We start from the raw sequence: 15931 nt of genomic DNA, 5'->3' as shown, positions 1-15931 counted from the left end.
GCCCACCTAAAAATAGCCGGGGGTCAGGAGGGAGCGTTGATTGACAGCAGCAGTGCTGGCCGTCCGGACCAGCCTTAGAGCCCTTCAATTCTTCGGCAGCTAAGGCTTCACAGCCACTCCCCGCTGGTCCACGCAGCTGACGGCAAGACAGCAGCAACCAGCGACAGCTCGGTCGCGCTGAGTTACTAAAGAACAAACTAGGCTCGCCGCCGTTGGTGACGTCACATCCCTTGAGCGCGTGGTCTCCGTTTCCACTGTAGCAGGCTTCCATATTTTTCCCGCCGGTTCCTGTGTAGAGGCCTTGTTTAAGTAACACACACTTTGTGACAGAGACTCATTTCTCCCATTCGGTAAAAACTTCTGTCTTCTTACCCCCTGACAGATGTATTCCATTTTTCTCGAGTTCAGCGGTCGGGCACATGGGTTTTGAAGTGTTTGGCAGGTTAGGATCAGCTGATGGCAGGCCTCGGTTTATTTATAATGACCGGTGAGTGGGTGCGGGGAGGACGGCGCTGCTTTCCTCAGTCGGGACACGTGTTCTCAGCTTGAGAGCTGCGCTAAAAATAAAGAACCCCCACCCACCACTGGCCCTCAGTTGGTACACAGGAGTGAAACCAAGGGGCTCTTTAATTGGTTTATCTGCTGTTGTAGAAGCCGGGGCTCGGAGCCTGAGGAGGTCCAAACCGCGGGGAGTACAGCACCGAATAGTAAAAAAGAGAGGCAAGGGCTTGTGAAATGGGCACCCGCAGAGCACTGGAACGGGCTCCGGCCCCCGGCAGACATCCGTCTACTAACGGCACCGAGGTCCAGGCCGAGGAGGAGGTCGTGGGACCCGGGGTGAGACCTGACAGCCGTAACTACCTGCTGAACGTGCGACCTGAGAACAGGTGAGTGCTCGGCGAGCTGGAGGGACCCCTCCGAAAGCGACCCCACTTGTGACCCCCCTTTTAAACCATCTGGGTGGGAATGACTCCCGGGGTTGAATACCGGCTTATGGCGGCGGAGTGGGGCAGGGGCTTCTTGACAGCCTGTAGCCCCGTACCTCTTCGAGGCTGTAATTGAGAGGTTGACATGGTCAATCCCTGCCCATGGACAAGCCGGGAAGGGGGGGGGGGGTGTTTAATGTGCATACGTGGTGTGCACTGATATCAACAACAAAGTAGGAATAGTACAACTATCAGTCGAAATTTCTCTTTACCATTTAAGGTGCTGTCAATATTAATGCATGGAGACATTACCGTGTTGAGATTAGAGGATGTCGAATATATTGCTTAAAAATTCTGACTTGTAAAACCTTCAGCTCCCGCTTCTCTCAGCCTCACCCTCATTTTACCCGTTATATCTGTTTGTGATAATGAAGAGCACGTATTAATGAACGATACATTTCATTGGAATTTTTATATACAAGCATCCTGAACAGTCAATAGCCAATTTGGCGCTTAATCATGAAACTAATTTGCTATACTATATTATTGACTAGTATTTGGCACCATTGAAATATACAGTATTTTTTTAGATTGTTATCACTATGGTCAAAGAAGCAGCCAGAGGGCAACTCCAGACCAAATCTGCTGACCTAAACGGACACGGGAGGGGGAGGAAGGGGCTGTTTACTCCAGTACATTATCCTTACACATCCTCACTGAGGATGGAGGACCATCGCTACAACAGTATGTAAATACTCCTTTTAGAGCTAGCTCATAGATGAACGACTACAGCGGAATGTCAATGAATTATATATACCATGGTCTAAAGACATGAATGGAAACAAATTACCACGTGGACTACTTAATTATAATTGTCTTTCAGTTCCATTTCTGCATTTGAAAGCTTTCTTATCCTTCCCAAATCTTGAACAAGCATTTGCAATGCAATAGGTCTCGCATAAAGAAAGTTTGAGCTATTGATATTGTAAATGACAAATTTGTTATTTATGTGTTGGTTTTGAAAATAGTGAAATTAATAGCTTTGTTATTTACAATGCCAATGGTTATAACTTTCGCAAATGTGACACTTATAGCATTTGTAATGCAATATGTGTTGTATTTATGTGACTTAGATGTATTGATATTACAAATAACAATGGCTTTTAATTTTTTTAAATAATTAATACTTTAATAAAAGTTATTGTAATTTATAATGGCAATAGCTTAAACTTTTGTAAATAACTTTTGTGACAATTATGTTCAGTGTATTTTATTGTGCCGAAAATCGAATAACAGAAGTGAAATATTAACATCTTTTTGTGACATTTGTAATAAAGCTTGAAACATTGAGAGAACATATTTGAACCAGTTGTTTTTGAATGGTTGCATGGTGCGGGCGTTCTAAAGGGTGGGCGGGGCTGAAAGCGGTCATGATCCAATTGTTTTCCGTCAGCCTCAGTCTGAACCCATTTGAAAGGAATTTGGCCGCGATCTTGTTAAAAGACAGACATCCCTCTCCTAAATTGTGCAACCTAAAATTTCGCCGTTTTCTGTGGACTACTGCTGGCATATTTGTTAAATCTGATGCTATTGCTATCTAAGCACATCTTTTTGAAAGAGTTAAATACAGATTGAAGTGTGTTTGTTTGATGTGGTTCACGGTGATCTCATCCGACTCATTGAACACCTGTGGAAGCTGAATGAAATGTGTTTATTCATATAACAGACTCGCATTCAGAAGCTTATTATGAGTTTTAGGGAGGGAGAAACACCATGGCCCAGCTAGTGCGCTTTTCTTGTTAAAAGACAAACATCCCTCTCCTAAATTGTGCAACCTAAAATTTCACCGTTGTGAGAAGTTGGCCTGATATATGATATTTCCAATTCTGGAACCACCTTGTATCAGTCCAAACAATCCCTTATGGTGTCTGGTTGTAAGTCAACCTTATTAGACAAGCTATCCTAGGGGTAGCATGGACTAAGCAGCCTTAAAGGCTTAACTTAAGAGGTCATGTTAAGCAAGCTGTTTTACCACATACAATCCTGTAATATCAAATGAAAGGACACCACACAAGTATATATTATAAAAATATATGTGTTTATTTCTAAATTAATCCCCAGTACTCTTTATGAGCAAAGGGGCACAAGCGTTAAATCAAAAGCACAGTATAACATACAAAGTTGCACAATTATGGATGAGGGCGGGTGGCCACTCAAACCATATATTAAAAAAGTGGTTTAAGAGAAACCAATCGAACAGTGGTTAGGCCCAGGGCCTAGGGAATCGCTGGGAGCAGTCAGGACTAGCAACGCTGAAGTCGGGAAAAGCCCGCGGGATTCTGGTGCAGCACGTAAAGTGCGGCTTGCACCAATGCAATGTCAATGGTGCGTAAAAGTTACACAAAGTTAGTTTAAAGATACTTCCGCTGAACCTAGAGGAACCAAACTTAAGACACAGACCCTAGAGGTGTGTACCAGTGTAGGGACACCCGCGTTGCAATGTTACCTCACCCACAGGAAGTGGGTGCACAGGGTCGAAGTCGCGTCGGGTTTTGACACGCAGGCTCTTGGTGCTTGGAGCTGAAGATGCTGCAGGCGATGGGAAGCAGAAGTGTCCGGTGTGATCCAAGAGTGGATCGAAGTCGAAAAGTATCTGAAAGCAGAGTGGACAGAATCTGGGTCACTCAGCGGTGACCAGGGTGTAACCAGGACGGAACCAGGCAATGTCGGGGGCAATCAGATGGTTGTCGAGGAGCTTCTCTCCGTTGTGACGTGGGCTCTGGGGCATCTGCGACGTCCAGGAGCAGGTCACGATCTGTCCCACGCAGGCTCTCGCCGTCAGCGCCGTCGGCTTCAAGATTGCAGCAAACAGCACTTAGCAAAAGCAATCCACGCGGAAGCGGGGTCAGAGCGGGGGGCTCCTTTTCTCAGGAGCTGGCTCAAATCTGGAGCAACCAGAAAAGCAAGTCGGTTAAAGGTTTTCGTCGGCACAGGGGCCACAAGCCAGCTGGCAAGTGACCGGGCCAACGCGTCGAGCCAACACCAGGAGAAGGGTCCCACGCAGCACTCGTCGAGTGTGGAGGGGGTAGCTTCGGTGCAGGAGCAGCTCAGGGTTGGGGCTTCTCAAACCCCGGTGCACAGCTTCGAGGGTCACTCGTGGGCTGCGCAGTCAGCGTCTCGTGGCCTTTTCAAGATGGCGTGCCCCACGCTTCGGGTCGCCTCCACGGGTCTCAGCTCTGCAAGGACTGTGGATCGGGCTGGAGGAAGGCAGGAAAGCTTGATATCGTCGATCTCTGTTGCTCGAGTTCCGGCGGGAACAGCAACAAAGCAAGGGTCGAGGTGCTGGGTGGTGCCTGCTTGCACAGAGTGGTCACTCCTTGACCACAAGGGAGATTCTTCAGTCTTCTACGTTGAGTAGGATGTCGAAGGGTCCAGAGTTTTGTTTCTTATGTTTCTTCAGGATAATCTGAGTTGCATTGGCACTGCTCCCACTCTTATTCGAATCTGGTGGGCTGGATTACCTGCTAGGTCCCCTCCTATGGGTGGGACCCAGGAAGGGGTGGGTACACCCCTTTCCTTTGATCCTGGCCGCACTGGGACAAGTGCTGGTGTGCCCCAGAACCGGTTTGGCCGGATTATGCAAGGGGCAGCCTTGTGCTCCCCAGGCAGTGTCTGGTTTCTTTGAAACCTCCCTGCTACAATCCACTATCTCCTGTCTGGGGTGGTGTAACACCGCCCTGCGACAGGAAACCCTTTGTCCAGACCACCATTTGCTGAGTTTCGGTCAGCAGCAGGAGGCCAGACCCGTGTCTGTGGCAGAGGCATCCATTTTGTGGATCTGAGGCTCTTTTAAAATCAACCGCGTTTCAGTAAAGTAACATGTCTTCTCCCTCTAGAAGGGTGGAATGCTACCCCCGTTGCCAGAACTGGCGAGGGGGTAGTATTCCAATTCGTATGACACCTTACACGACATGTTTTGATAAAGCCAAACCAAAGTTGCTATATAATCGAATAATGAATAAATAAACAAAGAGCAGAATAAAAAGTTCATTCAAAATGATGTCCTTTTACGGGCATGTTTACAGATCTTCAGTTACATTAAGACCGTTGGGGCTATTTGGAATCCAGTTTCAAAATATATCTGGTTTCCAATTTGCATAGGGTTTCCACTCTATTACCCCCTCTTCTGTTGAAAGGTACACAATCAATTATGTAGTACTTCAAATATTTAGGGTCTGACTGATGGAATTCATTAAAATGTCGGACAACAGGGTATACTGGGTCTTCGTTTTTTATTGCTCTAATGTGCTGTAAAATCCACCTATGCCCCTGCAGCTTGGTACTTCCCACATACCGAAGCCCACAGGGGCACTCGAGGATATACACCACAAACACAGTTTTGCATGACATAGATTTATTGATCTTATGTTCACCACTCCCAAATACAGTTTTAAAGGTTGTAGTATTGATGCTGTACTGACAGGCTTTACACCTGTAAAAACTTTTTCTTTGGCTTAACCAGTTTCCCTTTGGTTGATCCACTGGAATATTTACCACTAACCTGTCTTTCATGTCGGGGGCCCGTCTGTTGGTGATCGACAGTCTAGGGGGTAATGTGTGATCCAGCACCGGATCATTTTTGATCAGAGGCCAATTTCTTTGAATGATACAATTATTTTCTTTGTGTTGTTTACTGTACCCCACAATCATTCTGCATTCATTAATGGATTGTTTTTTTAGTTCTTACCGGTTGCACAGGAGTATCAGTTCTGGTGTCTGGTCCTATCCCTGGTGTCCCTAGTTTTAACAAACTATCTCTGTTGGCTGCATTGCTTTTGGAAATAGCAGCGTCTATGCATTTTGCAGTATACCCTCGTTCAAGAAACTCGCGTCTACTGTTTAGTTGGGCTATTTGCAATTCACTGTCAGTGCTACAGATACGTTTTAATTGTATCATTTCCCCATATGGGATACTCTGAATGAGGTGTTTTGGATGTAGACTGGTGGCGTGTAGGACTGAATTCACAGCGGTTGGATTTCTGTGTATTCTAGTTTCAATCCTACCCCTCTCAATATAAACCAACCCTTTCTGCACTGATATCTGAAGTGAACTGCAAGTTAATATCATTCTGGTTTAATTCATCAATACATTATATTGCTTCTGTTTTCGAACCCTGCCAAATTAAAAACAGATCATCTATATATCTCCACCAACATTTCACATTTTGACTGAGGGTATTGTCATGTTTCCTATGTAGGACCAGTTCCTCCCACCAGCCCATGTGAAGACAGGCATAGCTGGGCGAGAAACTGGCCCCCATTGCGACCCCCGTAACTGTTGATACAAAACATGTTGGAATAGGAAGATATTATTGTGAAGGCAGAAATCAATCATATAAATGATCATTTTGTTGTGATTTTTATGTACAGTAGGTCTTTGTCCCAGAAAGAACTTAACTGCCCTCAGACCGTCTTTGTGGCTGATTCTTGTATATAGAGCAGTTATATCCATTGTTATTAGTAAATAATCACTCTGCCACTCAAAGTTGTGTATCTTGGCGGGGGTGTGGCTTGGCTGGCTGCAAGATGGCCGCACTCTGAGTGGGCTCTGCCGGCCAAGCTCTCTATCCGACATAATCCTGCAGCTATCGCCTTCCTTACTGCACTACATTACATTCTCTTGACTGGCTGGGGAGAGGTGATCCGCCTGTGATCCCTCTGGCGGCTCTGGACGCGGCTGGTGTGGAGATCCGGTCCTTGTGGCAGGCGCTGGGCCTCGCGCCCCCTTCCTGCCTGCATTTGCCCATCGGAGGGCAGCGGTGCTGTGGGGCCGGCTGCGGCGGATCTCCAGCTGTCTCGCGGTGAGTCATGCCCGGCGGGGGGGTTCGCCGGGGGGTCGGGGGCCTCTTGCTGCCTGTCTTGGTCCTGCGGAGTTGCGGCCTAGTTGGGGCCTGGCGCCCACCTCGGCCGCGGCCTTGTGTTTGGGCCGGGTCCCGCTGGGGGCGCGGGTCAGCGGGGATTGGGGCGGCGGTGTGGCGGTTGTCTACGCCCTCCCCCGATTGTGTCCCCCCCCTGCGGGCGTTAACTCTCGCATCCTCCATGCCTCTGCCGGGCCGCGTTGGGGGGCCCTCCATCGAGCTGACGCCGCGGTGGGGGCCTCCTGCGTGGTGCTGGCTGCGGCCGTGCTGCAATCCTTGCCGCTGTGTTGCCTGGCCCGGAGGGGTTCCCGGCCCTGCTGTGGTGTGCTTCCATCCTGCGGAGAGGCTCCATCCTGGCTGCGGTGCGTGGCGCTGGGCCTCACCTGCCTTTGCCCTCCCTCCTGTCGCTCCTGCCTTTGGACGCCTTGGCTGGCTGCGGGCAGAGACTTGGCCTGGCGCCTCTGATGTAGGCCGCCCGTGGACCGGCTCGAACCGTTGATCTTCTGCTGCAGCCTGGACTGTATGCTGCGACTGCCTGCCCCCGATGAAAATTGTGACATCTCCTGCTGCCTGATGCTCCCTCTTCAGTGCTGTCCCTGCCTCCGCTGGTCGCCGGGGGCTTTGCTGCTGTGGCGATTCTCCTCTGTTGGTGGCGGCCGGGTGTAGGCGGCTCCTCCGGCACCCTATGCCTCTGACTCGCCTGCATGTTTGCTCCTTTTGAAGCTGGGGGCAGCGTCGACTCTGGGAGCTTTCCCTTTACATTTCCTCCTCCGGCCCTGAACTCTGTTGCTCTCCTGCTGGTCCTGGCCGGGTTCTGTGGGCGCGCCCTGAATGCTGTGGCCTCCTGCAGTCGACGGTGCCTTTGGCCTGAATTATATTTCCACTCACACACGGACAGTCACTGGGCCCACTCTCTTTACCCGCAGCCCCGACCCGGGGGTCTCGGCGCTGTGTGCGCTCCCCTGAAGCTGCTGGCTGGACGTGGGCGGCTCCGTTGATCTAGTGCATCTCCCACTTACCTGCATTACTGCTCCACGCTGCGAGGGTTGTGACTACGCTGGTGCGCTCAGCTCCCTTACCTCTCCATCTCCGGCAGCGGCCTCCCGTGCTCTCCCTTTCATCTTGGGCCTTGTCTTCCCCTCTGTGCCTGGTGGTCCTGCGGTGCTGTAGTGCAGTTCCTATTTTCCCAATAGGCTCTGCGCATTGGAATAACATAAACAGCAGTGTAGACGTAGGACTAAGGTCATCTAGGTCTCTACTGACTATGTTAGACTTAATTTAGGTTTGCGCCAGCTAGCTCAGAGGTCACTAGAAACTTTCTTGAATGAATAGGGAGGGATGAACGTCCCTGATTCAGACAAGAAGGGATTCAGTTTCTGACAACTGCATAAATATGACAACTTTTCTCCCTCAGAATAAGAGTATATCTCTAGAGTCGTGTGAAAACAATAGGCAGCTATTTCACTCAGTCAACCGTGCATACTTAGATTCATCAGGGTGCAGAGAAATAGGGAGATGGGTGTTTTCAATAAAAGGTGTTCTTTATTGAGCAGTTTTCTTTCTCATGCAAGAGAAATGAATTGCCACAATTGCAATACTTATCATAAAGTAAAGTGCGTACAGTAAAACTAGTATTATGAAATAATACTGTAAAAGCATTGATATGGCTTCTTAGCCATATGATACTTTAAAATGGATAAAATATATACATACATACAAACATTGACTAACGTACTCAACTGGTGCTTCTAACTACGCCTACCCCAGTGTACCTGACCTATGCCTAATACTTGGGAAGGAGTAAGTGAGTAGCAGTTTAAGTTAAGTTGGTTAAGATTGTTTTGCCAAGAATCTGCATCAAGAATTCTCTTAAGCGTTTTAGTCAGCTCCGTACCTTGGTACTAGAATGTGGGAGGTCTGGTATCTCTTTCTTCAGGACTCGATCCCCCAGCAACCCGCAAGGGTAGGCTGGAAACACCGGAGCTGTATTTTCTCGGCTGGAGAAAAAGACACCGTCTCTCTCAGTGCGTCAAACGGGAGGGGTGGCTTCCGTGGGCTCTCGCATTAGCTGGGCTCTCGGGCATGTAGATAGCCGCTCTGCTCCAAACCACCGTGTGTTTGCTTAAGGCAATTGTTGGTATATTTATACCTGAAAGGTGCCAAGTTTGTAGTAAGGTTGGACATAAGACGTCACTAAGAACTAACAGTTATTTCTGGACTTCAGGAGTTCTTGTTCAAATCAAAACAAAAGCAGGGGGGATTTCCTGGGCTGCTGGAGGCTTGGTTTGTTTAAAGAACACGTTGTGCTTTTTAGGAGCCGATGGGAGTAGCCGTGCTGTGCTTTGGACTGCATGGGCTATTACTGAATATGGATATGATTCTTATGCCTTTATAAGGATATTATTAATTATAACCACATAAGGGCATGAATCGGGAATATCGAATTAGGGTCCTAGATAGAAATACAACACCCACTCCACAGATTAATGTCCATCATTACTAAAAAAATAAGCAATAGTAAACATATAATGATGCATGTGTGTTTTCCATCCCACCCCAAAGCACATATTTCACATTTGAAATGGTATATGGTAAATACACGAAAATGAGTGTTGGTACTGTACCCTTTTCAAGCAGTGTCATCATTCAGTTAAATGCATATATATATCAGCTGAATGAATTGCGAAAATTACACATGAAATGGCTCTTAATACAGAAAAGAAGGTCAAGACCATTCCATCACATATTTATACAAAATGCTGTATATGTGCTAGAGGCTGAGGTAAAATATTGTCTCTAGTGTCCTAAAAATAGAAGCTCTGTTCTCTAAGAATAGTTCTACTTTAAGCAGAGTACCATGTGCCAAAAAAAAGGTAACTATTTTGGACAGTGTTAAAAAAAATAATTTTGCTTTCAGGGGAAAAAATAGTTCCAAATATTTTCGGTAGCTTTGTTTATCAAAACTGAAGGCCGAATTAAGAGTTCAGGGAACGTTGTGTGCTTGTTAAAATATTTTCATTCTCGTTGCTCAGGGGAGAACATTATTTCAGACAGACTTGCAAAAAATTGGTCTACAACATCAGGTGAAACTTCGACCAAGTTCGAAAATGCTGCAACTGTGCAGTTCTCTGCGTGATTGCTATCATTGATGTTAGGATCAGCAATGCTCACAGAAGGTTGTACCTGTTTGGTGCTGCTTTCCTCTCGTACCTCACCGCCACCTACTCATAGTGGTGAAGTCTCAACAAATGCCGTCATCAGAATCTGTAGCGTCTGGGGACAACACGATGCATGAGTCGTTACAGGACCTAGCAAAGTATCGATATCCATTGGTACTGCTGATGGTAGTGTAAGACAGACGTCCAACACGCATTCTTCTCCGCATAGCAGACATCGAAGCACAGATAAGATGCAATCTTGCCAGATTGGTCTAAATGAAAGAAACCAGGTTGTACTCAGATCTCTTAGCCGGGCCAATCCGAGGACCTTAGTGATTCGGTCTCGGTATCGTATTGCTAGGATCGTTTCTTCCATCGTTGCTAGAGTCTTGTCTGTGGATTGGCTTGCCATATCGGAGCAGAAGGAACAAAAATAAAATTCCTGCCACGAGTCCCAAGATTAAGTGTAGGCCGCCAAAGACAGAATGGACAAAATTCGGGAAGATGCCTAGAACTGTTTCAAAGGGTGCTAACAGTCCCGAAAAAACTGTCTTAAATACATGTGCGATGCCACTGGTATCAGACATGTTTAAGATTTGGCTCAATATTTCTACGAAATGCACGGGGCAATTTGTCGATAAAAGGGAATGTATCTCTGCAGATGTCCTTGGCACTTGCAGATCATACTTTTCTTTGGATGACGTTAAAGGCACAGTTGTCTGTAAAAGAATAGACTTCATTCTGCTTAAAGTATCAATTCGAATAGAAGAGATATTCAAGGAAGGACATAACGTAGCCCCCATATCTGGATTGCTGTGTGGATACAATACTTTCATACAGCAAACGGCCCTGGAAGTTACGGTTGTCAGATAGGCTTTTCCTGGCAGCATGCCACAACAGCTGTGGTCACTTATTAAAACGTAACTGCTGTTAGAAAGTGGTCTAAAAAATGGCTCTATCTGTTTTGTAGGCGTGCCATGCAGGTGACATGAAAGGTTATTTGAAGACCCTTCGCAGGCTCCATGCAAGTTAATACCTTGACACAGAAGTGTACCGCTTAGTGATTTTTTACAGTTGTTACCACTAAGGAATACTTCCTTTTCCCCTTCACTATAACATCTGTGTGTATAAGGTAAACTCCAGGTTGATTTGATGTATTCTTTACCCAACCTTTCATACTGGCCCACAGGTATATACTTTTGGCAGTATTTAAACTGGAAAGTTGTTATTGGAATTGTAATTGTTCTGTGTATTATCCATTCAATGACAGGTCTCTCTGACATTGTCAATGGTAATCTCTCAAGTTTTTCAATGCTCCGAATCGTATAGTCTGCTCCTTTTATTGCCAAACTGATTTGTTTATCAGTAAGGTTAACGATACCGAATAATGACGTTGTGTTGATTAAACGCCATAGTACGTAGCCTGAACGCAGATTTTGCAACGTCCAACCAAGCTGTACAATAGAACGTAATCTGTTGACCTAAACGGACACGGGAGGGGGAGGAAGGAGCTGTTTACTCCAGTACATTATCCTTACACATCCTCACTGAGGATGGAGGACCATCGCTACAACAGTATGTAAATACTCCTTTTAGAGCTAGCTCATAGATGAACGACTACAGCCGAATGTCAATGAATTATAAATACCATGGTCTAAAGACATGAATGGAAACAAATTACCACGTGGACTACTTAATTATAATTGTCTTTCAGTTCCATTTCTGCATTTGAAAGCTTTCTTATCCTTCCCAAATCTTGAACAAGCATTTGCAATGCAATAGGTCTCGCATAAGGAAAGTTTGAGCTATTGATATTGTAAATGACAAATTTGTTATTTATGTGTTGGTTTTGAAAATAGCGAAATTAATAGCTTTGTTATTTACAATGCCAATGGTTATAACTTTCGCAAATGTGACACTTATAGCATTTGTAATGCAATATGTGTTGTATTTATGTGACTTAGATGTATTGATATTACAAATAACAATGGCTTTTAATTTTTTAAAATAATTAATACTTTAAAAAAAGTTATTGTAATTTATAATGGCAATAGCTTAAACTTTTGTAAATAACTTTTGTGACAATTATGTTCAGTGTATTTTATTGTGCCGAAAATCGAATAACAGAAGTGAAATATTAACATCTTTTTGTGACATTTGTAATAAAGCTTGAAACATTGAGAGAACATATTCGAACCAGTTGTTTTTGAATGGTTGCATGGTGCGGGCGTTCTAAAGGGTGGGCGGGGCTGAAAGCGGTCATGATCCAATTGTTTTCCGTCAGCCTCAGTCTGAACCCATTTGAAAGGAATTTGGCCGCGATCTTGTTAAAAGACAGACATCCCTCTCCTAAATTGTGCAACCTAAAATTTCACCGTTTTCTGTGGACTACTGCTGGCATATTTGTTAAATCTGATGCATTTGCTATCTAAGCACATCTTTTTTGAAAGAGTTAAATACAGAATGAAGTGTGTTTGTTTGATGTGGTTCACGGTGATCTCATCCGACTCATTGAACACCTGTGGAAGCTGAATGAGATGTGTTTATTCATATAACAGACTCGCATTCAGAAGCTTATTATGAGTTTTAGGGAGGGAGAAACACCATGGCCCAGCTAGTGTGCTTTTCTTGTTAAAAGACAGACATCCCTCTCCTAAATTGTGCAACCTAAAATTTCACCGTTGTGAGAAGTTGGCCTGATATATGATGTTTCCAATTCTGGAACCACCTTGTATCAGTCCAAACAATCCCTTATGGTGTCTGGTTGTAAGTCAATCTTATTAGACAAGCTATCCTAGGGGTAGCATGGACTAAGCAGCCTTAAAGGCTTAACTTAAGAGGTCATGTTAAGCAAGCTGTTTTACCACATACAATCCTGTAATATCAAATGAAAGGACACCACACAAGTATATATTATAAAAATATATGTGTTTATTTCTAAATTAATCCCCAGTACTCTTTATGAGCAAAGGGGCACAAGCGTTAAATCAAAAGCACAGTATAACATACAAAGTTGCACAATAATGGATGAGGGCGGGTGGCCACTCAAACCATATATTAAAAAAGTGGTATAAGAGATACCAATCGAACAGTGGTTAGGCCTAGGGCCTAGGGAATCGCTGGGAGCAGTCAGGACTAGCAACGCTGAAGTCGGGAAAAGCCAGCGGGATTCCGGTGCAGCACGTAAAGTGCGGCTTGCACCAATGCAATGTCAATGGTGCGTAAAAGTTACACAAAGTTAGTTTAAAGATACTTCCGCTGAACCTAGAGGAACAAAACTTAAGACACAGACCCTAGAGGTGTGTACCAGTGTAGGGACACCGGCGTTGCAATGTTACCTCACCCACAGGAAGTGGGTGCACAGGGTCGTAGTGGCATCGGGTTTTAACACGCAGGCTCTTGGTGCTTGGGGCTGAAGATGCTGCAGGCGATGGGAAGCAGAAGTGTCCGGTGTGATCCAAGAGTGGATCAAAGTCGAAAAGTATCTGAAAGCAGAGGGGACAGAGTCTGGGTCACTCAGCGGGGACCAGGGTGGAACCAGGCAATGTCGGGCGCAATCAGATGGTTGTTGAGGAGCTTCTCTCCGTTGTCACGTGGGCTCTGGGGCATCTGCGACGTCCAGGAGCAGGTCACGATCTGTCCCACGCAGGCTCTCGCCGTCAGCGCCGTCGGCTTCAAGATTGCAGCAAACAGCACTTGGCAAAAGCAATCCACGCGGAACCGGGAGATTGCTTCTCACTCAGACCAGGAGGGTCAGAGCGGGGGCTCCTTTTCACAGGAGCTGGTGCAAATCTGGAGCAACCAGAAAAGCAAGTCGGTTAAAGGTTTTCGTCGGCACAGGGGCCACAAGCCAGCTGGCAAGTGACCGGGCCAACGCGTCGAGCCAACACCAGCAGAAGGGCCCCACTTAGCACTCGTCGAGTGTGGAGAGTGTAGCTTCGGTGCAGGAGCAGCTCAGGGTTGGGGCTTCTCAAACCCCGGTGCACAGCTTCGAGGGTCACTCGTGGGCTGCGCAGTCAGCGTCACGTGGCCTTTTCAAGATGGCGTGCCCCACGCTTCTGGTCGCCTCCACGGGTCTCAGCTCTGCAGGGACTGTGGATCGGGCTGGAGGAAGGCAGGCAAGCTTGATCTCATCGATCTCTGTCGCTCGAGTTCCGGCGCGAACTGCAACAAAGCAAGGGTCGAGGTGCTGGGTGGTGCCTGTTTGCACAGGGTGGTCACTCCTTGACCACAAGGGAGATTCTTCAGTCTTCTACGTTGTTACGTTGAGTAGGATGTCGAAGGGTCCAGAGTTTCGTTTCTTATGTTTCTTCAGGATAATCTGAGTTGCATTGGCACTGCTCCCACTCTTATTCGAATCTGGTGGGCTGGATTACCTGCTAGGTCCCCTCCTATGGGTGGGACCCAGGAAGGGGGTGGATACCCCTTTCCTTTGATCCTGGCCGCGCTGGGACAGGGGCTGGTGTGCCCCAGGTCCGGTTTGGCCGGATTATGCAAGGGGCAGCCTTGTGCTCCCCAGGCAGTGTCTGGTTTCTTTGAAACCTCCCTGCTACAATCCACTATCTCCTGTCTGGGGTGGTGTAACACCGCCCTGCGACAGGAAACCCTTTGTCCAGGCCACCATTTGCTGAGTTTTGGTCAGCAGCAGGAGGCCAGACCCGTGTCTGTGGCAGAGGCATCCATTTTGTGGATCTGAGGCTCTTTTAAAATCAACCGTGTTTCAGTAAAGTAACATGTCTTCTCCCTCTAGAAGGGTGGAATGCTACCCCCGTCGCCAGAACTGGCAAGGGGGTAGTATTCCAATTCGTATGACACCTTACACGACATGTTTTGATAAAGCCAAACCAAAGTTGCTATATAACCGCGAGGATTATAAGGCACTTAATAGTATATGGTATGGCATTATCTCGGATCAGCTTAGGGAGTTGTTCCCGACAGCTGCAGACAGGCTCAGCTCATGCCAGAGCTCCATCTCACATTAAACCACGCACTCTGCCTCCAGGATTGATAAGGCCTTCCATAGGAGTGACTCACAGGTTTATATGTGTCCAGATATAGGTTTAGATATAGGTATACTATATCTAAGCAAGGGGTGATTACACCCACTTGCCCCAGCTGAGTGATCAGCCAGTTGTGTCAATTTAAGAACCAGCCAGGGGTGGCAAAAGATATGCTGCAGACCCTGGTAGGCCTTGGTGGCACCTATGCCCTGAGCATCTATAGTGCATGGTACAGGGGCTGACAAGGAGTCCATTTCCAACTGTGGTATGTACCTATAGCACATGTATTATACATTTAGAGAGAGAACAGCAGGCTGGGGTCTGATTAGCAGGCCCACAGCCTCAGTAAGTCGAAAACCAGTGAAGCAAAAAGCAAAAATTGGGGTGACCATAGGATAGCAGGCCCTACTCTCCTACACAACCCCCCCCCCAAACGCAGGGACATTAAACTTAACCTTGACCAGATAAGTCTTCGTGTTCTAAGTGGAAGTACCTGGAGAGACCATCTGCATTACCATGGTCAGTCCCTGGGCGGTGCTCCACTGTAAAGTCCATCCCCTGTAGGGAAATGGACCACCTGAGCAGTTTGGGATTTTCACCCTTCATCTGATTTAGCCACAAGAGGGGCTTATGGTCTGTCTGAATTAGGAAGTGAGTACCAAACAAGTATGGCCTTAACTTCTTCAGGGCCCAAACCACAGCAAAGGCCTCCCTCTCAATAGCTGCCCAACGTTTCTCCCTGGGGGTCAGCCTTCTGCTAATAAAAGCGATGGGCTGGTCTTGACCATCTTGATTAAGTTGTGAAAGCACAGCTCCCACCCCCAACTCAGAAGCAACTGTCTGTACAATGAACTGTTTGGAGTAGTCAGGACTCTTCAGGATAGGTGCAGAGCACATGGCCTTCTTCAGGTCATCAAATGCCTTTTGAC

General features: G+C 46.8%; 1 protein-coding gene across 2 annotated transcripts in view; it reads left to right on the top strand.

The window, feature by feature from the left end:
* The first annotated feature begins 593 nt into the window (after positions 1 to 593).
* Positions 594 to 15931, top strand: part of ALPK3 (alpha kinase 3) — a 1258466-nt gene continuing 1243128 nt past the window's right edge. Inside the window, exon 1 of one of the 2 annotated variants that reach the window (XM_086959428.1) lies at positions 594 to 887. In XM_086959428.1, coding sequence (XP_086815554.1) covers positions 736 to 887 — 152 coding nt within the window. In that variant the 5' untranslated portion in view covers positions 594 to 735. The remainder of the gene's footprint in view (positions 888 to 15931) is intronic. The other variant, XM_086959429.1, reaches the window with a different exon arrangement.

This window comes from Lissotriton vulgaris, chromosome 2_2 (assembly GCF_964263255.1).
Source record: "Lissotriton vulgaris chromosome 2_2, aLisVul1.2, whole genome shotgun sequence".
NCBI classification, from domain to species: domain Eukaryota; kingdom Metazoa; phylum Chordata; class Amphibia; order Caudata; family Salamandridae; genus Lissotriton; species Lissotriton vulgaris.
Note: the sequence above shows the minus strand (reverse complement) of the source record. Positions and strands in the feature narration are given on the sequence as shown.